We start from the raw sequence: 26,436 nt of genomic DNA, 5'->3' as shown, positions 1-26,436 counted from the left end.
CATCTTATCAACCTTGGTTATGAGCTTAATTTTTTGCACTGTACTTCAACTAATGACTCTCAAAAAAAAGTGAGTGTATCACCCAGCCAAAATGATAATTACCAGGAATTGTGTCAGAAAAGGAAACCTTATACACAATGGACATCATCTCATTTTCTCCCACAAAGTCTAATGTTCCTTTATTCCATGCAGAAACTGGGAGATGTAATATGTCTGCAGATTCCTGGTTCTTTGAGCTTTATTCCTAGATATAACACATATCTGCTGCTGCATTCTTTTCATTTTTGCTCGTTACAGTAAGAAACTAATTCTTTTTGTTGTTTCATTTCTTTCAGAGTGCAAAGTTTTCTGCAATTTCTGTAGGATTCTTACAAGCTGCCCAACGCTCTTCAATCAGGAGATCATTTGGAAGGTCAAAGCGTTTTAGTATCACTCGGTCTTTGGATGACTTGGAAGTAAGTTTAAAAGTTTGTCGTCAAATGCCAGAACTCTTTTGCTTAGTGAAGTAGTGTGACAGTGGATTTTAGCTTCTGGTCAAGAAGCTGGATGAGAAATGCAAAATTTCATCCATAAATCTTGGGCACTCTGAATGTCCAATCTTAATTAAAATCTCAGGAGCTTCAATTGTTTGTTATTCACATTAATGACCTGGAGAAGGAAATACAAGGTTTCCAATTTTATGATAATGCGAAAATAGATGGATGGACATATTGTGATGACGTTTTGATTCTTCAAATGAATATAAGTGAATTGAGTGACTTGGATGAAAGTGGGGAAGTGTGATGCACTTTTGAAAGTGGAATCAAAAGGCATAACTAAATGAAGAAAGACCGCAGAAACTGAAGTTTATTACTGTGTAGGAATGACAAAAGGTTAGGCAGGTACAACAAGTAGTTAACATAAAATAGCACGTTGCCCTTCATTGCAAAGGGGTTGAAGTTCTAGAGAGGTTATGTTACAGTTGTACAGGGTGTTGATAAGGCCATACTTGAAATAGAGCCATACAGTGTGGAAACAGGCCCAACTTGCCCATGCCGACCAAAAGGTCCCATTCACCCTAGTTCTCTCTGCACAACGCACAGTTTGGGTCCCCTTTCCTGAAGAAGGATGTAGTATCTTTGAGGCAGTCCAGTGGGATGATAGGGTTGAGAAATTAAGAGAGGCTCAAGAGTATGAGCATGTACTTCTTGCATCCTAAGTGTATTTAACAGAGTAGATATTGAGATGTTTTACCAAAGGGAGAATCATGAACTAGGGGAGACAAGTATACAATAAAGGCTTGGTCATTTAAATAGGTGCATAGAAATTTGTTCTCTCAAAGGATAGTGCATTTCTGGAATTGTCTGCTCCCAAGGGTGTTAAAGATAAATAAATATATTTAAGGTAGATAAATATTTGAAAGATGAGGGTAATGGGGAACAGGCACAGAACAGGACTGGAGGCAAAGTTGAGGGGCCAAAGTATAAATATATATATACTCCTGCTCCTGTTTTCTTGTGTTCAGTGTGCACAGATTATATAGGAAGGAGACAAATTACAGATCAATGCAGTATTGGAGGCTTTTTAATGGAATAGGGTAAAGGTGACATTTACTGTGGTTCTGAAGATGAGGAGAGATGGATGCCATGGTGAGTATATCTGAGAAACAATGTTTTCTTTACATACCATGTGACCTCTCCATTAGGTGTCAGGCATACCATGTGCTCTCCTTTAGGTGTTTAAAATTAAACCAATTCCTGTTTTTTTTTACATCTCTCCCTCTCTTTCGTTCTGTGAAATAGAATATTATGTGATTTGGACCTTGTGCGGACACCATATGATGTATTTAACAAAGCTATATGGGATTTGGTAGCGTACCTGTATTGACTAAATTCCCAAGATACTGTACACATACAGTATTGTATTTCACCTACTGTATCTGGCATGGTAATATATGGGTTAAATAGGTTAATACTGTACAAGATTGGATGCTGCTGTCTACGAATCGAAGTATACAATAATATACGGGTCACACTAAAATAACAATAGAAAATACAGTACATATACGGTATATTGACTTTTCTCTCCAACTCTCCCTCTCAAACTGCATGCCACTGTCTCCCAGCCAAAGGCAGTCCAAAGGATCCGTTGTCCTGGCATGATCAAAGAGAGCGAGCTCTCGGGTAAGAGTGGGACCTCGGGCTCAGTGACGTTCCTCCCTCCCTCCTAACCACTTTGTTCCCTTCCTCTTTGGCACCCTGGAAAATCCTTCCCATGGCCTACTTATCCTGTGTGCGTTTGCGGTAGGCCTCAGGGAGGATTCAGAGTCAGGACTCCGGCGTCCGGGGAGACAGGAGCCCACTGACTTGCCAGTGAGTGTTCCACTGGCTCAGATGTCTCCCCAGGGATCAGCGGCAGTAGTGGATTTGTATTGGGGATCATTGGCGGTGGCAGTTGGGTTTGTCTCAGTGATCGGCGGTAGCGTTGGTTTCGTCTTGGTGATCGGCAGCAGATGGCCTTTTTTTTAGTGAGAATTAAACATTATTTTAATGCTTAAAAAGCCTTCCCTTGTTGTTTGTTGTTATTCAAACATGGATGCAAGTGATTTGATGTTGCTACTGGGATGTTTTTTAAAAAAAATGACCAGCTCTCCGAAAAAAAAATTATCCGACATAGGCCTGGTCCCAACCATTTTGGATAATCGGAGTTGTACTGTCACATGCGCGCTCACACACTTGTGTGTGTGTGTGTGTGTGTGTGTATATATTATTCCTGTATACACAGACACACGTGTGTGGGTGTGTGTGTATATATATGTATATGCACGAGCGCGCGCGCACACACACACACACACACACACACACACACACACACACACACACACACACACACACACACATTGTTACGAGCCCAGAGGACCCCAAAACCCAGCAATAGATATTCACCAAGACAAATGGTTACTTAAACAAAAGTTGCTTTTAATTATCTTTAAACATGAAAATAGAATCAAACTCTAAATTATCATTATTGACTTATGTAATGTGTGTCTAAATTCAGAAAAGTTCTTTGGTTTACAATCCAATCTCACTTCTCATTCCTCCAAGTTCACTGGTTGCAGGCAATTCTTATATTGTCCACAGAATTTAATATTTATTGATCTTCACTAGGCTTTGGTGCTTGAAAGGTAAATGGTTACCGCTCAGGAAGGTTCTTGTCGGTTTTCAGAGAGAGATGTGTTGTTCCAGGACATCCACACCTGATTCCTTTTTAATCAGCCTCTCCAGTGCCTTGCTGATGAAACTTGCCCCCTTCAGGGTTCTTCAGATTACAACCTCTTTCTTTCAGGTCACCACAGAATTTATTTTTGTTTCCCTTATTCCAAGTGAAACATTAGATAGCCAGTCCTCTCTTCTTGCATGAACCACAAGGGCTTTGACCAGGCCGTCTTCCAAAATGAGGCTTTCCACAAACTTACCAGCTTGTCCTGTTCCAGTCCCAGCTGCTGTGGCTGGCTGTAACAGTGTACAAGTGACATCTCTCTCTCTCTCTCTGAGAGAAAGCCTGTTTGATTCTCTGCTTGCAAAACCTCATAACCCGCTTAGAACAACAAGTTCTCTTCCAGACAATCTGTGGCTCCAACAAAATCTTTCATCTGTTGCCTCTTGTAAACAACAATCCATTAGTGAAGTCTCTTGAGCACTCTTCAAAGCTCTTGCAAAAGCTGTGTAGCCGATATGTCTAGCAAGGGGCAGAGCTCCAGTATTTCAAATAAGATCTGTTTTAAAGTTTTTGTATGTGACCTTCTCTAACAAACCTTACCAAATTTATCTCCCAAAAACATATCTATATACTCTTATCACAATAACATATACATAGATACACATCTATTGACACAAATATATATATATATATATACATACATGTATAAATATACACACACTCTTATAATGAAGTTCAGTTAGAAATCCTTTTTTTAAAAAAAATTTATTTAATATTTTCAAAATAAAAACTTACAAAGTTCGTAATATAAAAATGAAAGCTACAACTAACCCTCCCCTACCCTCAGCAAACTCTACAAGGGAAGCATTAAGAAAATAAAAGAAACGCATACAACAATTTAAGATATTACTCAACTCATACTTTTCAAATAAGGCGACCACATCTTAATAAAAAAGTTGTAATTATCATGCAAGTTGTATGTTATTTTCTCCATAATGACCTCAACTCATTATGCCAATAAGTTACATTTACCTCAACCTCATCTTTCCATGAAATTGCAACACATTTACGTGCTACAGCCAATACTAAATGAAGAAATGCTGTCTGAAACTTAACTAACCCCAAATCAATAAATGGGGCAGTGCAACCCAACAAAATTTTTTTTGGATCTAACAAAAATTGGATCTTAAACAATTTTTGAAGAAATTCCCTAATTTTATGCCAAAATGATTGAACCTTATCACACAACCAAACTGAATGTAAAAATGTTCCTATACATAATCCACATCTAAAACGTAACTCTGAATTACTAAATCCATATTTTTTTTCAATTTCTCAGGGGTTAGATACAACTGGTGCAAAAAATTATAATTAACCATACTATTATCTTACATTAAGCAATTTAGTCACACCATCAAAACACATAATCTCCCAATCGGCCTGATTAATATCACAAATTAAGTAATTTTCCAATTTAATCCTAGATTTATCTAAATTTATTTTATCCATAGTGTCTTGCAACAACACATACATCTTAGAAATAAAACCCTTATTTAATGAATGAAATATCATAAACTCAAATTTCATTAACTTAGATATTTTCAATTTCTCTTCTAAAATTATCTTTCACTAATGCTCTAATTTGATAATACACAAATAACGAATTCACTGGAATTCCAAATTTCTCTCTTAGTCGATTAAATGATAAAAATTGACCCTCTTCAAAACAATCCTGCAACAACTTTATTCCTTTAATCTGCCATTCCCTTAAAAATCTATTATTCAATGAAAGAGGAATTAATTTATTTTGATATATTGGAGCTTGAACTGATATTTTACCTTTCGTACCTATCAATAAATTCCTTTTAGTCCAAATCTCTAACAAATGTTTTAAAATCGGTACATTATATCACTGTAATAAAACAGAATTCCACTTAAATATAAATTGATGTGAATAAGGTTCAGAAGAACCAGCCAATTCGACCCGAGCCCAATTAGGGAGGTATGAAATAGCTAGCATACAGTAAATAAATCTTAATTGAGCTGCTTCATAATAATTTTGAAAATGAGGTAATTGTAAACCTCCCAAAGCATATTTCCAAGTCAATTTATGTATCGCTCCTCTAGCTAGTTTTCCCTTCCATAAAAATTCTCGTACTACTTTATTTAAATCCTGAAAAAAAGATTTCAAAAGTAAACAAGGAATCGACTGAAAAAGATACTGAATTGGCAGAAAAATATTCATCTTAATACAATTTACTCGGCCTATTAATGACAAAGGTAAATCCTTCCACTTAATCAAATCAGCTTTGATCTTTCTCATTAATGGTACATAATTTAATTAACGGTGACATAATTGCAAAGAAGCGAGCTGCCCACCAGGCTCATTTTGCAAAGCCGTCCTGGCCAGGGAAGAGCCATCTTCAGCGCAAACTCCGGGAGATCCAAAATGAGTGGTAGACTAGCCTCGCCAAATGAACCCAGCTCAGCGCGGACATTGGCGACTTCAGGGGTTTTTACGAGGCTCTAAAGGCTGTGTACGGCCCCTCACCCCAGGTCCAAAGCCCGCTGCGCAGCTCAGACGGCAAAGTACTCCTCAGCGACAAGATCTCCATCCTCAACCGATGGTCAGAACACTTCCAATCTCTTTTCAGTGCCAACCGCTCAGTCCAAGATTCCGCCCTGCTCCAGCTCCATCAACAGCCCTTAAGGCTAGAGCTGGATGAGGTCCTCACCCGGGAAGAGACATATAAGGCAATTGAACAACTGAAAACTGGCAAAGCAGCAGGTATGGATGGAATCCCCCCAGAGGACTGGAAGGCTGGCGGCAAAACTCTGCATGCCAAACTGCATGAGTTTTTCAAGCTCTGCTGGGACCAAGGAAAGCTGCCTCAGGACCTTCGTGATGCCATCATCATCACCCTGTACAAAAACAAAGGCGAGAAATCAGACTGCTCAAACTACAGGGGAATCACGCTGCTCTCCATTGCAGGCAAAATCTTCGCTAGGATTCTCCTAAATAGAATAATACCTAGTGTCGCCGAAAATGTTCTCCCAGAATCACAGTGCGGCTTTCGCGCAAACATAGGAACTACTGACATGGTCTTTGCCCTCAGACAGCTCCAAGAAAAGTGCAGAGAACAAAACAAAGGACTCTACATCACCTTTGTTGACCTTACCAAAGCCTTTGACACCGTGAGTAGGAAAGGGCTTTGGCAAATACTAGAGCGCATCGGATGCCCCCCAAAGTTCCTCAACATGGTTATCCAACTGCACGAAAACCAACAAGGTCGGGTCAGATACAGCAATGAGCTCTCTGAACCCTTCTCCATTAACAATGGCGTGAAGCAAGGCTGCGTTCTTGCACCAACCCTCTTTTCAATCTTCTCCAGCATGATGCTGAAACTAGCCATGAAAGACCTCAACAATGAAGACGCTGTTTACATCCGGTACCGCACGGATGGCAGTCTCTTCAATCTGAGGCGCCTGCAAGCTCACACCAAGACACAATAGCAACCGTCCGTGAACTACTCTTTGTAGACGATGCCGCTTTAGTTGCCCATTCAGAGCCAGCTCTTCAGCGCTTGACGTCCTGTTTTGCGAAAACTGCCAAAATGTTTGGCCTGGAAGTCAGCCTGAAGAAAACTGAGGTCCTCCATCAGCCAGCTCCCCACCATGACTACCAGCCCCCCCACATCTCCATCGGGCACACAAAACTAAAAACGGTCAACCAGTTTACCTATCTTGGCTGCACCATTTCATCAGATGCAAGGATCGACAACGAGATTGACAACAGACTCGCCAAGGCAAATAGCACCCTTGGAAGACTACACAAAAGATTCTGGAGAAACAACCAACTGAAAAACCTTACAAAGATTAGCGTATACAGAGCCGTTGTCATACCCACACTCCTGTTCTGCTCCGAATCATGTGTCCTCTACCGGCATCACCTATGGCTCTTAGAACGCTTCCACCAGCGTTGTCTCCGTTCCATCCTCAACATTCATTGGAGCGACTTCATCACCAACATCAAAGTACTCGAGATGGCAGAGGCCGACAGCATCGAATCCACGCTGTTGAAGATCCAACTGCGCTGGGTAGGTCACGTCTGCAGAATGGAGGACCATCGCCTTCCCAAGATCGTGTTATATGGCGAGCTCTCCACTGGCCACCGAGACAGAGGTGCACCAAAGAAGAGGTACAAGGACTGCCTAAAGAAATCTCTTGGTGCCTGCCACATTGACCACCGCCAGTGGCCTGATATCGCCTCAAACCGTGCATCTTGGCGCCTCACAGTTCGGCGGGCAGCAACCTCCTTTGAAGAAGACCTCAGAGCCCACCTCACTGACAAAAGATAAAGGAGGGAAAAAAAACCCAACACATAATTTAAATTATACAAAATGATTGAACATTTACATCAATCATTATACCTAAATACTTAATTTTATCAGTCTAATGAAATTTAGTAATTTGTCTACACTGATCATAATTTGCCTCAGAAATTGGTAAAATTTCACTTTTAACCCAATTCACTTTATATCCTGACAATTGTTCGAAACATTCTTGCAAATAAATTAAAGATCGTTCCGGATTAGTTAAATATATCAAAACATGATCACCAAATAGATTAATCTTATATTCATCGTCTGCTATCCTTATACCTCTAATATTATCATTCTGCCTAATAGCTTGAGCTAATGGTTCGATGACCAACGCAAATAGAGCTGGTGACAAGGGACAACCTTGTCGAGTTGAACACAATAATTTAAAAACGAAGAGTTTTGACCATTTGTCGCCACCCGAGCAACTGAGTATAGTGCCTTTACTCAACCAATAAAAAAGGGTCCAAACTTGTATTTCTCCAAGACTTTAAAAAATTTAATTCAACCCGATCAAAAACTTTTTCAGCATCTCGAGCAACTACCATTGGTAGGTTGGGTTGCTGACGTGATGCATTGATCAGCGAAATTACTCTAAGAATATTATCAGAGGCTTACCTATTTTTAATGAAAATTGATCTACATGTACCAATTGAGGTAAATACTACGAAGTCTGTTTGCCAATAATTTCACTATTATTTTATAAGCTTTTAATAAAGAAATTGGCCAATATAAAGCAACATACAAAGGGTCTCTGTCTTTTTTTGGTACAACCGTTATTATTGCACTCAAACACCAATCTGGTAAAGCTTGTTCTTGTGTTACCTGCTGAAGAACATCCATAAATAGAGGAAACAAATCATTATAAAGAACTTTATAAAATTCAAAAATAAACCCATCATCTCCTGGAGACTTCCCATTAGGCATTTGTTGAATAACCTCCTTTTTTTCTAAATCCGTAAAAGGAGAGTCCAATTTCCTCACATCATCTTCCCCTAATATTGGCAAGTTTAAATCTGACAAAAAAGATTCAATGGAACCATCATCTTGAACTTCCTCAGAAGTATATAATTTCTGATAAAATGATAAAAATTGGTCATTAATTTCCTGAGGTTTAAAAGTAACTGAATTATCTTTCCTCACAGCATTAATAATTCTTGATGCTTGTTCTATTTTCAAATGCCGTGCTAGAACTTTGAGCTCTATCCCCTAACTCATAATAATGTTGCTTAGATCTTTGAATCAAACGTTCATATTGATATGTAATGTATCGTAGCGTCAATTTAGTTAAAACTGCCTTATTATCCTCTGTACAATTTCTCTGAAATTCTTTTTCCAAATCAACTATCTGTTTTTCCAATAACTGACTCTCGGCCAAAAATTTCTTCTTTTGTTGCATAGCTAATAATTTGACCACGTAAAAACGCCTTCAAAGCATCCAATAAAGTAAAATTACTCTGAATTGTATTCCTATTCAAATCCAGAAAAGAAGCAATTTGATCCTTAATAAATTTACAAATTCCAGTATTTTCAATAACATTGCATTAAACCTCCTCCGAAAAGTTGATTGAGTAACTTCCAGCCCAACACAAGAAATAAATAATAATGAATGGTTAGAAATTATTCTACTCTTGTATTCAGCTTGAGTAAAACAAGATTGCAAATGTGCTGATGCCAAAAATAAATCAATCCTTGAAAATGAATCATGACGCGGAAAATAAAATGAAAAATCTTTCTCAGTTGGATTTAACCTTTTCCAAACCTCTATCAAATTTGAATCTTTCATCAAGGAAACCAATTGGACCGCTGCTTTTGATTTTTTCAAAATTTTTGGAGATTTATCCAATAATGGGTCTAATACACAATTGAAATCTCCCCCAATCAAATTATTTTCTTTAGCTTGACTCAGAGTTAAAAAAACTTCAGACACAAATTGTTCATCGTCATTAGGCCCATACACATTCAACAAAGACTACGACTCGGCAAACAACTTGCAATTAATCATTAAAATTCGACCAGCTGTTTCCATCAAAGATTCAAGTTCAAATGGTATTTTCTTGTGAATCCAAATCGCCACTCCTCATGCTTTTGAATTAAAAGAAGATGAAATTACATGACCAATCGTCTCTCTTCAATTTTAAATGTTCTTTTTCAGTTAAATGAGTTTCCTGCAAAAAGCAATATCGACTTTCATCTTTTTTTATATAAGCTAAAACACGTTTACACTTAATTGGGTTGTTTAAGCCCTGAACATTAAATGTTGCAAAATACAAACTAGACATTGTTTTAACGATTAAACCCTGCCCCTCTATTCCTTCAGTCTACAAAAAAACCCTCTCCTCAATAAAATAAAATGAAGCTCCCCTTGCCAAATAGCCCCTAAATTAATCAACCCCCCCAAACAAAATAAAGATTACACAAAAATAGGAAAAAGTTTTTTTAGAAATAAGTAGAAACTACAAAAGTAGTAACTCCCCACTTAACTGGGTGTGGAAAGAAATAAACTCCCCCCTCCACCACAGGTCGCGTATGACTTCCAAAAGCTTCAGCGATGTCCATCCCCCCAACCGGACTTACAAAAGTATAAATCTAAATCAGTTCACAGCCCCAATGAATTCAATCCCAAGGCTTGTTCCGGATCATCAATATGAATCAAACTCTTTGACATATTTGTCTTCCCATTCCCATTTCCATTCTTCTTATCAGATGTCTTCCTCTTAGGTGAAGAATGCCTTTCAGTCGCCGTGTCTGGCAAAGAATTGGCAGAAATTAAAGCATCACGATCACTCTCAAAAAACTATGATTGGAAATTACCATAAAAAATCTTCAAAACTGCAGGGTATCTAAAAGAAAATTTGTAACCCTTCCTCCAAAGCACCTCTTTAGCAGAGTTGAATTCTTTACGCCTTTTAATAATTTCTTGACTTAAATCCGGGTAAAAGAAAACCTTATTTCCCTGTACCATCAATGGATATTGATATCTAGGTCCATTTTGGACCGCAACTCACAAGATGGTTTCCCTGTCTTGATACCGTAGACAACGAATCAAAACAGCTCATGGAGGTTGGCCTGGGTATGGTTTACTTCTCAAAGCTCTATGTGCCCTATCTAATTCCAAACCTTCTGGAAAAAATTCCAATCCCAATTGGATCCGAACCCTCAATTCCTTCCGGAATTCCCACTATTTTGACATTATTCCGGCGACTTTGGTTTTCCAAGGAGTCTATCTTCTTCAATAAGTCCTTCTTCTGAATTTCCCATCCAACAAAAGAATCTTCCACTTTTTCTGTTTTTTCTTTATTACGTTCCACTTGTTCTCTACGGACTTGAAAGGCACCTTCCATTTTCTTAAAATTGTCTTGAACTGTATCCACCATATTCAAACATCTATTGACATCAGTTTTAACAACAGAAATATCTTTCTTAACAGAAGAGACTTCCTCACAAATATTATTCATTTTTTTCAGTCATGTTCATAAATCCATTATCAATCTGAGTGGACATTTGTGTTGACATATCACCCATTTGATGAGCTATAGATTCCAAAATTGTAAAAACAGCATCTAAAGTAGTTTCACGAGTCTCTCCTTGAGGCCGACCTTCTATCACTTCAGTAACAATCAATGATTCTTCTTCCATAGCTTCAGTTTGCAGAGAGGCTTTCCCTTGCTGCTCTTTTAATTCCACCAACGATTTAGTCACTTTACTTCTGGTCTGCATACCTACAGACCCATTCCCGACGTGATCAGCCCATTGCCGAACAACTTCACTGACAGCAAGCTATTAAGGTCTACAAAGAATTTGGCTAACCCCTCCTTCTACAATTTCCTTTTCTTCTTCTTCAGTTCTGGTTATGTCTGCTACGTCTTGTTCTCCAATCAGGATTTCTAACTGAACTTGGGGCATGGCCTGATGGCAAAGGAAGAAGGGTAATTCCATCTTCCCCCAGTTGGACTAACAAATATCTGAATTAAAGAATTTTAAAAAGTCTTGAAAATTTGTTTTGAAGTTGTCTGAATGTTAAAAGACTAAAATGGCTGCTAATACAAAGATGTCGAAAGCACAGAATCAGAAGAAACTTCCTTTTAAGAGTACTGAAGAATTGAGGCCTACTTCCCAAGTGGAATCCATGGAATCAACTGGACAGTTACCCAAGCATCAACGTACTCCAGCTCGCTTAAGTATTACCCCGGCGCCTTCGCAAGATGGCGCCAGGCTTCCAATTATTTCTTCTTATCTCGATCAGCATGCTCGCGATGTCGAGTGTGCTGCAGAGTTTCCGGAGTCTGCAGCGTCGGGCCCAGTGCGTGACATCGCTGTGGGTCTCGGCGGCGCGGAGGCCCGAGGCAGTGCGTCAGAAGACACGCATACGCGGGCCTCAGCACTGCTGGGCATGCGCGGTGCGTCCCAGGTCCGCGATCTTCTTAACAGGGGTTAGCCAAATTCTTTGTAGACCTTAACAGCTTGATGAAGAGATGGACCCAAACACTGAATGCTTTTCACTGATAGAGGGGAATGCTCATGCAGTGTTTGCTGCATATGTAGAAAAGAAAAAGCAAACTTGGCAAACAACACTGGATATATTCCTGAAGAAGCTGACATCTCTCCAAGAAGAGCCTCAACCAGGTCCTTCACGCATTGCAGATGGAGGTTATTCGACCTGAAACTCTTCCAGTGGAACACTATGAGGAAGTTGAGAACAGTGATGTGGATGATCCTGATCCTCTTTGTTAAATTGTGTGTGATATAGGCTAAGAAAGTGTTTCAATAAAAGTTTTAAAAAATTAGGCAGTTTATCATAAGTTCAGTATGCGATATAGTTTTGCTAAGTGTAGACAGTAATATGATGTTTGCACATCGCATAATGCCCATTTACACAGAATGTTTCGTGGACGTTAAGCAGCGCATTCCTTTATGTATATTTCTGCTGAAAAAAATCTGCCTAATTTCTGCTAGTTGTATTGGATAAAGAGAGACTGGTTTGTACAGGTACACGATCCTTTATCTGGAACCCTTGAGGGACAGTGTGTTCCAAATTTCGGATTTTTCTGGATCTTGCAAAGCACATCCAAATTATGCTGCCGTATCCACCCCCACCCCCTTCCAGACGCCCGGCTGTCTCCCCCAAGCATCGGTCCCTCGGCTGCCCAGCCATCTCCCCCAAGCGCCGGTTCCTTGGCTGCCCGGCCGTCTCCCCCTAAATATACCTAAATTTTTGTCAGCTATAAGGCAAACGAAGAGTCACCATGAGCATTACCCAGTGCCTCAAACAATGGGAGAAAGAGAAGCAAAAAAGAGTCCCTTGAGAGATATTGAGTGTCCATGGATTCGCCTCCAGTACCCTTTCATCCTCTGCAGCTGCACAGACTCCAGTTCAAACCATCGACAACCTAAGCTCCACATCCAAACCTCCGATATGATCAGGAAGGCTTCAGCACCCAAATCCTTTCGTGGCCCTTTCTTGCCCTCAGCACTCTCTTGAATCCCAGTTCCGATACTTGGTTCCCATGAGCCAATCTCCAGCAGCCTGCAGCCCATGTAGGTCCTACAACCACATTGCCCGCAGCCTGTGTGGGTCCTTTAACCACAAGTCGCCAACAACCCACAGCCCATGTAGGTCCTTCAACCATGTTGCCAGCAGCCCGCAGCCTGTGTGGGTCACTGACCTGCAGGAAAGACAGCAATAGACAGTCGATGTTTCAGTATTGTTTCACAATCCCATTTGTTTGATATTTTCATCAACATCAAATAAGCAGTAAATTTGAAAAGTCAAAACAGGAATTTGTCACTGATATGTGAAATGGCAGTTGAATGTCACATGATTATTGAAAATTCTGCAGTCTGAAACGATTAAAATTTCATTTTTTATCTTTGATTGTTTTCAACTTTCCTGCTGTGTACTGAAAATCTGAAGAAAATAATATAACAGAGTATAAAATAACAATTTATCAAGGACTGCTTGCATAATGTTTTTTAATTGGCATCAACATATTTTAAGGTACCATTTAAGTATTTTTGAGATGAAAAAAATTATTTAAGTGAAAATCGCTGACAGAAAGCTACAGGACAAAGTGATTTGAAGATTCTTAGTGAAGCATGAAAGTCTGCAGATACTGTGATTGTCGTAAAAACACACCATAATGCTGGAGGATCTCAGCCAGAGATTCTCGAACATGAAGCACAGAAACCTATCATACAGGTACAACAGGCATTCCAGAAATCCAATGGACTGCTTGCTTTTCTATCAAAAGAGCTAAAGTATAAAAGGAAGGAAGTTTTTCCACAACTATAGAAAGCACTCCCGAGGCCACCTCAAGACAACTATCTACAGTTTGGGTCCACTTGAGTAAGGTTTCCTGTCATTGGAGACAATTCAGAGGGTTTGTTAAGATGATTCCTGATATGGATAGATTTCTTTTGTTGAAAAGGTTGAACAGATTGGATCTTGGAAAGCACATCCAAATTATGCGGCCGTATCCACCCCCACCCCCTTCCAGTCGCCCGGCTGTCTCCCCCAAGCATCGGTCTCTCGGCTGCCCAGCCATCTCCCCCAAGCGCCGGTTCCTTGGCTGCCCGGCCGTCTCCCCCTAAATATACCTAAATTTTTGTCAGCTATAAGCCAAACGAAGAGTCACCATGAGCATTACCTAGTGCCTCAAACAATGGGAGAAAGAGAAGCAAAAAAGAGTCCCTTGAGAGATATTGAGTGTCCATGGATTCGCTTCCAGTACCCTTTCATCCTCTGCAGCTGCACAGACTCCAGTTCAAACCATCGACAACCTAAGCTCCACATCCAAACCTCCGATATGATCAGGAAGGCTTCAGCACCCAAATCCTTTCGTGGCCCTTTCTTGCCCTCAGCACTCTCTTGAATCTTCATATGACAAAGTTGTTGGGGGATGCGACAGGGCAAATCTTGGGGTGATGTTTCATTTCATGAGCTGTGTTCTGGATAATCCTGGCATGACTGCAAACAGGCAATCATATTGGGCACTGGTTGAGTGTAAGTGCTGGGCGATCAAACTAATGTTTTGAGAAAGGACACACATTCATGGTCCATAGAGTCAATGTCTTATCCTGTGATGAAACTTTAGTAGTGTTGGAGGACAGTCTGCAAGGTTTTCTGCTCTGTCATTCGCAGCCTTGCTGAGAGCAGTCTTCCACTGCACAACTGAGATACTGGGTGGATGTGATATATTGGAATTAAAATTGGCCTTGAAATGATGCAGGATGGCTTGAACCTTGCAAGCATGCAATGAGAATTAGCCCCCACTTCACTTCTGGAAAGGAAGGGCTGCAACTTCTGTATAAAGCTTCATGCCAAATTAATTCTGGTCGGTTCTTTGCCACGTGATATTAAGTGTGCGTTTTCTGGCCGTCCTTCCTGCACACCAAGCATTTTATGATGTTCTTCCATAAGCTGCCAATCTGAGTCATAAATAGCACAGACTTCTTTCACACTTTCTACCAAGGACTTCAGAACTGCTTTTCTTAACCAAAGGTTTCTTCTCTTTCCTTTTGTGTTATATTTCAATTTGTCCAGTTGGCTTCAGCTTTAGTTATGTGCCAACACCTGTTAAAATCACAGGGCATTCTAAGAAGCACAGGCTGTCATTAATTAGATCAAGACATTTGTGAGAATCGTCTTCCTGAGACATCAAACTAAACAAGAGTGCCATGACTACAATTAGAAGACAACAGAAGTTGCATGTTGCCTGCATTACACTGAATTTTTTTTCTTTGGCTTGGCTTCGCGGACGAAGATTTATGGAGGGGGTAAAAGTCCACGTCAGCTGCAGGCTCGTTGGTGGCTGACAAGTCCGACACGGGACAGGCAGACACGGTTGCAGCGGCTGCAGGGGAAAATTGGTGGGTTGGGGTTGGGTGTTGGGTTTTTCCTCCTTTGCCTTTTGTCAGTGAGGTGGGCTCTGCGGTCTTCTTCAAAGGAGGTTGCTGCCCGCCGAACTGTGAGGCGCCAAGATGCACGGTTGGAGGCGAGATCAGCCCACTGGCGGTGGTCAATGGGGCAGGCACCAAGAGATTTCTTTAGGCAGTCCTTGTCCCTCTTCTTTGGTGCACCTGTCTCGGTGGCCAGCGGAGAGCTCGCCACATAACACGACCTTGGGAAGGCGATGGTCCTCCATTCTGGAGACGTGACCCACACAGCGCAGCTGGATCTTCAGCAGCGTGGACTCGATGCTGTCGGCCTCTGCCATCTCGAGTACTGAATAGGCTCAGGGTAATTACGGGCCAGCACAAGTTTTGGGGAACTGCTGATTTTAGCTCCCTCTGTATCTTTTTAATGTCATTATGCTGTTTCTGTTCACTTGTGTGGTTCAAGCTATTGAATCAATTTGGTTTTCAAGTGTTTTATTTATTCAATTTTTTCCTTCTAGTTCCCTTTACTCTGCTTTTACGATAATAATTGAAGCATAAGTCAACTCAACTTAAGAAAATTAATTTTTAAACCACAAAATGCATCAGCAAACACATTTTACATCTGATGGGTATTTCATTAAATATTTCTTCATGAATTGTTGCTTCTTACCGGGCTGTTCATGCATGTTTGACCTGACTTTTCACTTCTGAATTGAACATTATTTCACTGAACACTACACAATTGGCGAGTGTTTAATTTTATAAATTGCTTTTTATTAACACTAGAGTATTGAAGTCTACAGATAAACTGCTCAATTAATTCTAACAGGACATAATAAAAACAGCACGTTTCATTTTGTTTCCCCAGGATTTTGTTGCACTCAAAAGATTTTGAAATTCCACAGTGACAGGATATCTTCCCTGTTAAAGATTTCCTTTTTCTGAGTGTGCTTGTTCAACTTTGTTCTGCAGCCTGAAGGCATTTAACATGCTGAGGCAGTGGGTAGCCGGAGAAATAGTATTTAGTTTGGAGAGCGCGTGAACAAACACAGGAAGGTGGAAAGATGGTACAAGCAGAAATATTTTTTCACTTAACGTTTTAAAAAAATCAGACACTGGTATTAAATAGTATTTTGAAGAAGTCTATGTCCTGGGATATATGCCAAGGGCATTTTCTGAAAACCACACAGTTAATGGAGAATTATTTCACAGATAGTCAGGTAAGTAAAACTTTGCTCGCATTGGGCAGGGCATAAAATATGTGCCCTGTTGTAATATTTTAGTAAATAATCTGCTGTGAAGGTTGAAGATTTAAACTTAAAAGTTATAAATATAGCAACAACAACTAATGTGCATATATTTGTCAAAGCTGAACTTGTAAATAACAAGAAGGAAAAAGATCAGAACATGAGATTTTCTGTTTAAAAATTAATGTTTCCAAAACCAGTGGAAAGTCCTAGTTAATGATTAACTTCAATCAGTTTTGCAACCACTGTATTTCTTAACAATAAGCATATTTTTAAAAACTGTTTTAAGGCAAAAATATAATGATCTGCCTACCTTATGTAAATTCTTAACAAGCCCAATTTATTTGGTTTGAAAAAGAATATCCGATTTGTGTGTTAAAGTTAAGTTTGTGTCAACTATTAAAGGTCTGCAGTATTTTAACCAGTCAACAGGGGGTAGCAATGTTTTTCTTTCTGATTATCTGGGGGGGTTGGGGGGGGGGGAACTTTGCCTCTATTCTATCTGTACTGAAATTAGATTTACTTGGAGATTAATAATTTAAAAGCATATAGTCTTGTGCTTGAGGTTAAATGTTAAATCAGTTTTAATTTTTTGGTGCTACAGCTGATATGGTGCATATTAATTAAATCTTGATATACTAGTTTTATACCACACCGTACCTGACTGAAATGGTTTATTTTGATTGTTCTTGACTTTGCCATCAGAAAATAAAGAATAAGAAAAAAACTGAGCAGAAAGTTTGATTTTCCTCCTGTTATACTAGCAGAAAATCTTGCTCCTGTAATTAATGTTACTAATTGTTGTTTCCTGTTCTTATACAAGATGTAGCTGTCCAGACATTAGTGTCTGAGTCCAGTCTGGTATGTAAACAGCAGGATTAATTTCCATTGCTGTATTTTCAGACGAGCTGCTAAATAAAGTTTTGTGCAGAGCCTTGCAGGATAGATTGCTTGGCTATAAACACATTCCTTGCTTCAGCATTTTTTTCCACCACATTTCTTGTTTAAACATGGGAAATGCAAAATCTTTTGCTAATGTTACTATGATTGGCAGGTGGAGTCATACAGGGAACTTGCCTGGGGCAACTCCTGATTTTGTGTTACCCCTTTATTGGAAAAGTCTGCCAACTGTTCATTACCATTCCATGGTGCTATCTATGATTAATATCAGGCGGGAGATTATTGCATGGTACATTTTTTTCTTTAAAAAAATTGAGATAATTTATGATTATATTGGATCTGGCATTACAATTCAACATTCAAAGTTATTGATCTGCTAACACCAATAATTTGGTATGACTAACCATTTCAAATAAAATGATATATAGTATAATGCTACCTGGAATATTGTAATGCTTCAGATTATGGTTTTGATACTGTGGAGAAAAAAATAGTCTAATGCTGAAAAACAACTCTGAAAGGGTGTTGTACTTGATCTACATGCAGAAACTTGTTGACTCAAAGATGCGTTGAAAATTGCGGTTTAGATCTTCTTTAAGAGCTAAAGTTATCAAGAGCAAGAAAGTGGAAGTATAAGAAATCATGCCCAAGTATATTTTAGGAAGGATGTTAAGGCCTGAGTGAAGTTGCAGAGTAGATTTACTAAAATAATAATGTTTTAGATTAGATATTGAGATTTATTTTCAGGGGACAGTTAAACAAGCAGTTGAGAGACAGCAATAGCAGTGAATCAAGTAAAGAAACATGCATCTGAATAATTTTTTTTATTATCTCTAAGTTTAGGTGAGATATGACTTTGGTTGGTCTCTTTGATTCTCCCTTGACTGTGTGGGATTCCTCTGGGTTACCCCCACATCCCAAAGAAGTGCTGAGAGTTTACTTGGCAATCATGTGACTTTTTGGAGTAGGTGGTTTTGATGGCAGATTGAAGAATTTTAGTTACATGGATATTAGAAGATCAATGAAGCTGGTGGGATTGTTGTTCTTGAAGCTGGCATTGGCTGGATCGGCTTAGGGCTGGCTTTGGTGCTGTAATATTTTGATGCTCCCATACCAATGAAATACATTTGATGTGCCATCATTATCATAATAGAGCTGAGTAAGAAATTAAAGTTAGGTAGTATTTTTAGCCCTTTAGTGTTGGTTTGTATGTTTTTAACTATATATAAACTACTTACTCAAATATAGTTTATTTCAAGACATATCAAATGATCTCTTAATTTACACGCCCTTTTAAACTGAGATTTATGCTTCCCTGGAATTGTAGCTTTCTCTGTACTGGCGCATTGCGCAGAAAGCTGTTATACCCAGCTTTCTCTGCAGTGCACCACAGAAATATGTCACCTCATCTTGAGGCTAATGTCTCAGATGAGATGACATTAATGTAGTGGTGCACTGAGGAGAAGCCTTAGTATTATAGAACAAGTTATGGAGGTGAAGCATTTGTAATTTGTTCTGCTTGGCCATAATTATGACATTTAAAGCACTTTTTCTCCCCAATTTCATTTGCTGTCCTCTTTAAGGTGTAATTTTCTTGCTTGTGCTTGTTTTGCCAAAGAAACATCACCACCAGGCCCATGATTCATGCATGAAAATTGCAGGGAGTGTTTCTAGATTACTGGGCTGCTCTGGATCAACACAGCAAACAGGCTTTCATTGGGATGAATGGACAGCAGTTAGGAGCTGGATTTTTTCTTTTCCGAACCCACGAATGTTGAAACCAATTATATTGCTAAAACTGCTTGTTCTGGCTAACTGATCACATACCGTGAATGAAGCCTGGTGTCTCCCAGGTTCACATCACCCAACTTTTCACTTTCCAAATTGACTGATCAAGAAGTGACATTATTATATTTCATGCAATAAAAATGCCATCAAAGCTAATTATTTGTAGCGTGTGCACTACGTGAAGTGTGGAGTAAGCACCACACACACACACACACACACACACAGAGCTGAGTCGAGGTTGACTGATTTATTGTACTACCAGCTTTGCTTATAACCCTGCCTCTGACAGCGGGAGTGATGTCATTGCAGCACCAGCCTCCAAATGGCCGGTATTCCCACTGTTGCTTACTGTTTCCCACCATATGGGAGTTCACGTGGGACGATGTGAGGCCTTTCAATTGCCGCGTGGACTGGCCATTTTGTGAGCCAGGTCACAACTCGGTTAGGGGGTCGCTACATGACCCCCCCCTCCTCCCCCAGAACTGGTGATTGTAGTGTCTGCTGACACTTTGGGTGGTCTATTTCTGCATCGCGGGGGCTGAGTTTCAACTGGCTGGCTAATGTCTACATGGGCCAGTTTCAGGGGGCAATATCCAATAAACCAGTCGACCCATTGTGCCTGATGACTCTGTACAGCCTCTCATATGGCCATTGGAGTGGTGCCCAGTGCACTCCCCTTTGCACAAAAACATATTCACAGGTGTGCAAGTCCTTGGGGACAAAAGATTTGGGCTAGTGGTGCGGCAGGGGCTAGGGTATCCAGTCTTCCCTCAGGTGTTTCAGTGCAACTGTAGGGGTTTCTGGATCCTTGGCGGCAGCAAAGAACTCCCCTGGGATTACCAAGGGCGCGCAGTAGACTGTTTCTGCTGCTCTTTTGGCGTGGTGTGTATCCCCAGAAGAACCCAAGGCAGTTCATCCGCCCATTTGGGCCCCTTGATCTCCATTTGGGCTGCTTCTAAGGATCTGTGAAACAGTCCCACCAACTGGTTGTCCTGTGGCTGATATGCCATTGTATGGTGGAGTTGGGTTCCAAACAGTTTGGCTAGCGCTACCCAGAGCCCCGAGGTAAATTGCGCTCCCTTGTCAAGGTGAGATGTTCCGGGACTCCGAAACTGAACATCCAGGTGTGGATTAGTGCCCTGGCACAAGACAACCTGGTCATGTCAGCCATCAGGACTGCCTCTGGCCACCTCATGGAATGGTCAACCATAGTGAGGAGGTATCTCACCTCATGGAAAACTGGTAGCAGCCCCACGAAGTTGATGGATGTGTCTGAACCTTATGCCATGCTGGTTCAAAAGTATGGGGAGGTACTTTAGTGTGGGTTTGCACCTTCGATGCCTGGTCTTGGCTCACTTACTGACCTGCTTACGGAGTTTGTGCCAGAAGAACCTGCTGGCCACCATCTTTACCATAGTTCTGATGGCTGGATGCGCTAAGTTGTGCACTGTGTGAAAGACCCGCAGTCTCTATGTTGCTGGCACAATGGGGCGAGATTTGCCAGTGGAGACGTCACAGAAGAGTGTCTGTTTGCCAGGGGCAATGATGACATCCTCCAACTGCAGCCCGAAAAGTGCCTTCTTGTATGCTGGGATCTCCGGGTCGTCATGTATTGCCTTGGGTAGGGCTCAATAGACTATGCCCTGGGATAGGCATGGTGGGATTCGATGGACGGAGAGTGCATAGGCTACTATGTGGCTCTTGCCAGCAATGCATTGGATGTCCTTGTTGAATTCGGACACGTAGAAAGACGCCTCTGCTGCCTAGCCGACCATGGGTTAGAGACTTTGTGGAAGGCGAAAGTTAGTGGTTTGTGGTCTGTGAAGACCTTGAATTGTCTGCCTTCCAGAAAGTTTCAGAAATCCCTGACCACCAGGTATAGCACCAATAGCTCCTAGTCAATGGCACTGTATTTAAATTCAGATGGAATGAGATGGCTACTAAAAAATGACTAGGGGCTGCCATTGCTTGTCGATTAGCCTCTGACTGCTGTGTGCACTGTGTCCACTATGAGGACAGTCGGTGTCTCCGGCCTGGGGTGAACCAGAAGGGTGGTGTTGGTCAGATTGTCTTTTGCCTTTGAGGCCACCTCATTCCAGGCAACATCTTTTATTTCTCCCTGCCATGAGCATGAAAAGGGGTCACACGATCTAAGCTGCTGCTGGTATGAATGGATGGTAGAAGTTAATCATACCAACGAACTTCTGCAACCCCTTCACGGTGGGAGGTTTCATGAACTATCGAATGGCCTCCACCTTCTCGGCCAGAGGTGTCGCCCCATACCTGTCAATACAATGCCTCAGGAAGTCGACTGTGTCCCACCCAAATTGACACTTGCTGGGGCTGATGGTCAGGCCGAACTCCTGCAGGTTGATGAATGAGGTGGGCCTTGTACTCTGAATGGTTTCGGCTGGCAATAAGTATATCGTCGAAATAGATGAACACAAATGGGAGGTCCTGGGCAACCGTCCATCACCTGTTGAAAAGTCCGAACAGCAATCTTAAGCCCAAAGGGCATCCTCATGAATTCGAACGGGCCAAAGGGAGTGATTATGGCAGTATTGGGTATGTCCTTGGGATGCACTGGGATTTGATGATAACCCCTGATTAAATCGACCTTTGAAAACACTAATGCCCCTTGTGTTGGCAGTAAAATCTTGGATATGGGGCACTGGGTATCTGTCCAGTGTGGTGACCTCACTGAGGTATTGGTAATCACCACACAGCCTCCACCCTCCTGCTGCTTCGGGACCATGTGCAGGGGGTGACACAGGGGCTGTCCTACTGCCGCACTATCTCTAACTCCTCGATTTTCTTAAATTCCTCTTTGGCAAGGGCACATTTTTTGGGGGGAAAGCGGTATGTCCTGGTGTGGAGCGGGGGACCCTCAGTGAGGATCAGTGACCCTCAGTGCCTTATGTAAAGCTTTAGTTCTATGGAGGAGAATTGTGGTGCCGCTATTGTGGGGAACTCTGCCAGGATGTGTGTGTAGGTGTTGTTGAATAGTGTGACAGAGTCGAGTTGGGGGGCCAGTAGTTTGGTTTCCCCCAGGGCCATTGTCTGAAAAGTTCTGGCATATGCCAAATGCATGAAATTGGCTCCCAGGAGAGGTTGCGCCACTGCTGCGACCGTAAAAGTCCACTTAAATCGGTGGCCAGCAAATCGTAGGAGAGCGGTGCGGGTGCCATAAGTTCATATAGAGGTGCTGTTTGCTACCCTCAGTGTTGGGCCCAGCTAGGTGTTCCTGGTATCGTAGACTGTGGGGGCGGGGGGCGGGGGGGGGGAGAAGGACACTTATTTCAGCACCAGTGTCCACGAGGAACCACCTTCCCAACAGAGAGTCCCACACGTGGAGGAGGCTGTCATGTTGGCCATCTGCCACAGCCATTAACGATGGTCAGCCATGGCGTTTCCCTGAAATGCGCAGGGTGGATGGCATCGACTGGACCCCCCACTCCCAATCGTTGATGATAATAACAATATGGCTGGGTAGGCAGTCTACTTGCCTCTCCGTCTGCTGTGGCCTTGTTGACGGCTGGGGTCGGGGCTTGGCAATCTGTTCATCTGAGGCGCCATTCTCTTCCTTCACTCTCCAGATCATGTCTGCTTTGGCTGCGACTTTTCTCGGGTCGCTGAAGTCCTCATTGGCGAGCAAGATATCCTTGGGTAGCTGCTCCAGGAAAATCTGCTCAAAGATCAGGCAAGGCCTGTGCCCCTCGGTGAGTGCGAGCATCTCGCTCATGAGGGCGGATTGAGCCCTGTCTCCCAAACCGTCCATGTGCAGCCAATGGGCGGTGCTGTGAAAGCTCTAGAGTGTGGGTTAGTTGTTCTTTGAGGGCACTGTATTTGCCTTAGTCCAGAGGCTGCTGTAGGAAATCGATGACCCTGGTCGAGCGAGCTCACTACGTAGCAGTAGCGGGTATCAGCGGCGGTGATCTGTTGAAGGTGGAACTAGGCCTTGGCCTGATCGAACCAACATGTGGTTGCGACGCCCAGAACGTTGGCAGCTTTAGTGAGACTGTGTGGAGAGCTGCTTGGTCTGTCATCTTCATGTCCAATTGCCAGTTAGACCTTTCAGGGTCACCAGGGTAGTATGTTCGCTACATGAAGTGTGGAGTAAAAACGACACAGTCAAGTTGAGGTTGAATACCGATGGATTGTACTGCTAGCTCTGCTTATATTCACTCCCTGTGTTTTGGGCCTCACATCACAGGAGTGATGTCATTGCAGCGCCACTCTCCGACTGGCCAGCATTCCCGCTGTTTCCTGACGTGCAGGAGGTCACGGGGAACAACAGCCTTTTGTCCATCCGGAGCCCTCACAATCACCACGTTCACTGGCCATTTTGTGAGCTGGGTCGCAACTCTGTTTGTGGGCCACTACATATTTTAACATTCTTCACAGTCTTTTTAACAAATTGAGATGTATACATCTGGAAGATTTTTTAAAATCAAACGCGTCAAAAAGATTTTGTTTCAATAATTTAAAATCTGGTGGCATTGTGCAAGGGTAAATAAAATGGCATGGTTACATTTTTGATTCCCAGCTCAACAGAGAAAAAAGTTCATATAGACATGCCATTTTTGAAGTATTTTCTCTTGTGCCTTCTCAAAAATTCTAACAACCTTGTTTATTTAGCTATTTTGCTTTCCCATTTTCATATTTTACTCATTCAATGCAAGACAGCCAAAGTAGTCTCTAAGTGACCATCATCTTTTATTCATTTGCTGATAATGAGATATTCTCATCTTCCTTTCTTGCTTGTGCAATTCATGGCCTAATTTCCTCCGTTTCCATGATCATATCATAGATGAAAGGTCTTGCTCTTTGTCAATAAAACTGTTTGTCCTAAAATGTTCTGCAGTGGTGTAGAGTATTTTCTCAGCGTCACGCACTACCAGCCACATCTTTATAAAATATTGTGTTTCATCAAATAAGCCAATGAGTTGCTCAATGTTTTATTTTGGACTTTAATATTTCACTGGAATTTTGCCAATTCAGATGACTAACATGTTATTGACTGAATTTCTTCTGAAAATATATAGTTTAGATCAAGGTTCTCAACCTTTTTCTTTCTACTCACATCCCACTTTAATCCCTATGCCATTGGTGCTCTGTGATTAGTAAGGGATTGCTTAAGGTGGTATGTGAGTGGGAAGGTTGAGAATCTCTGCTCTAGACCCAATTGTTACTGAAATCTTTTGCTTGAGAAAAATTGTTATTGGCCAATTTCCTTTGGAGTTATGAAACGGTGCACATAACGAGTCAATTAGGTACAACTAATATCAGAGGAACTATGGCATAGGGAATACTTAAAGTGGTATGTAGGTGGAAAGAAAAAGGCTGAGAACCACTGGTGTAGATACTTGCATTTAAAAATTAATTCTCTTCCAGCTTCATGAAGAGGTGCTGGCTTTGTCAAGTTTATTACCATCCAATTGCACAGGTGCAACCCAACGAAATAGCGTTCTCCATTCCTGGGTGTAAAGCATGCAGACACACAACCAGACTTGACACACATATAGACAAGTATTTATATTGTTATGGGCCTAGAGGATCCCAAAACCCAGCAACAATAGAAATTTACCAAAACAAATGGTTACTTAAACAAAGTTTATTTTAATTTTTTTTAAACATAAAAACAGGATCAAACTTTAACTTATTACTAATAACTTAACTTAACCTTAGTTAACCCCCTTCTAATTCTAAGCGCACGTGTATGCAATATGTATACAAGTTCAGAAAAGTTATTTGATTCACAGTCCAATCTCACTTCTCACTCCTCCATGTTCACCGGTATCAGGCAATTTTTATACTGTGCACAGAATTTAACGTTTATTAATCTTCACCAGGTTTTGGTGCTTGAAAGGTAAATGGTTACCGCTCAGGAAGGCTCTTGTCAGTTTTCAGAGAGAGATTTGTTGGTTGTCGGACACCCACAACTGATTCCTTCCAATCAGCCACTTCAGAGTCTTGCTGAAGAAACTTGCCCCATCAGGGTTTTCCAGATGATAACCTCTTTCCTTTTTGTTTCCCTTATTTCAAGTGAAATATTATACAGCCAGCCATCTGCTCTTGTATGGACCACAAGGGCTTTGACCAGGCTGAATGAAGAACCCACAACCCGTCTTCAAAATGGGGGTTTTCCACAAGCTTGCCAACTTGTCATGTTCCAGTCCCAGCTGCTGCCGCTGAACTGAAGAACTGAATTCTCATTCTCTCTCTCTCTCTCTCTCTCTCTCTCTCTCTCTCTCCCTCAGAAAACCACATGATCCTCTTAGAACAGCAAACTGCATTCAGAAAGACTGCGACACCAGACCCAATCTTCTGAGTCCGTTCATCTGTTGCTTTCCAAAACAATAATCCATTACTCCACAGCAGGTCCTATTAACTCTTACATATGAAGTCCTTCAGAAAAGCAGTTTCAATTGTCTTTACAAAGGCACTGGGAGCCTGGACTGTCTGGCTTGAGCAGAGCTCTTGCATTTTAAATGAGATCTGTGTTATGGTGTTTGTGTTTGTTTGTGACCTGCACTAAAAAAAGCCCACAATTTATCTCCCTTAAAACATATAAAACAATATAAAATATAACAGAATACATCACAATATATACAAATAAATATTGTTTCATAATTATGAGAGTCTCAGATGGTTAGTATGAGCAGTTCCTTTGGTCATTTAGCAGTCTCACTGCCCGTGTGAAGAAGCGGGTAGTGTTGGCTCTGATACTCCTGTATTTCTTTCTCGATGGGAGTAGCTGAAAGATGCTGTGTGTGCAGGTGGTAGGTGTCCTCAACAATTTTGCACACCTTCTTTAGACAATGATCCTAGTAGATTGCATTGATGGGGGCAAGGAAGATCCTAGTTATCCTCTCTGCCACTCTTATGGATCTGTGGATTGACTGCCAATCCATTTTTCTCCAGCAGCTGTACCACACTATGATATCTCGATAGAGCTCCTGTAGATGATTGACATGATGGTGGCTAGTAGGTTTGCCCGCTTCAGTCTTTTCAGGAAATGCGGTCTCTGTTGTGCCTTCCTGTTA

At 41.4% G+C, this 26,436-nt stretch overlaps 1 protein-coding gene across 4 annotated transcripts in view; it reads left to right on the top strand.

Moving 5' to 3' along the window:
* The window catches only part of rgs12b (regulator of G protein signaling 12b), a 268,107-nt gene that overhangs the window by 91,369 nt on the left and 150,302 nt on the right, over window positions 1-26,436 (top strand). For all 4 annotated transcript variants that reach the window (XR_011358479.1, XM_069941849.1, XM_069941829.1 and 1 more), the window contains exon 3: window positions 336-455. Coding sequence is in view for 3 of the 4 variants with exons in the window: in XM_069941849.1 (XP_069797950.1) it covers window positions 336-455 (120 nt within the window). In the remaining variant the exon portion in view is untranslated. The remainder of the gene's footprint in view (window positions 1-335; window positions 456-26,436) is intronic.

The sequence above is a fragment of the Narcine bancroftii genome, chromosome 1 (assembly GCF_036971445.1).
Source record: "Narcine bancroftii isolate sNarBan1 chromosome 1, sNarBan1.hap1, whole genome shotgun sequence".
Classification (NCBI taxonomy): domain Eukaryota; kingdom Metazoa; phylum Chordata; class Chondrichthyes; order Torpediniformes; family Narcinidae; genus Narcine; species Narcine bancroftii.
This window is presented reverse-complemented; position numbering and strand designations above follow the sequence as displayed.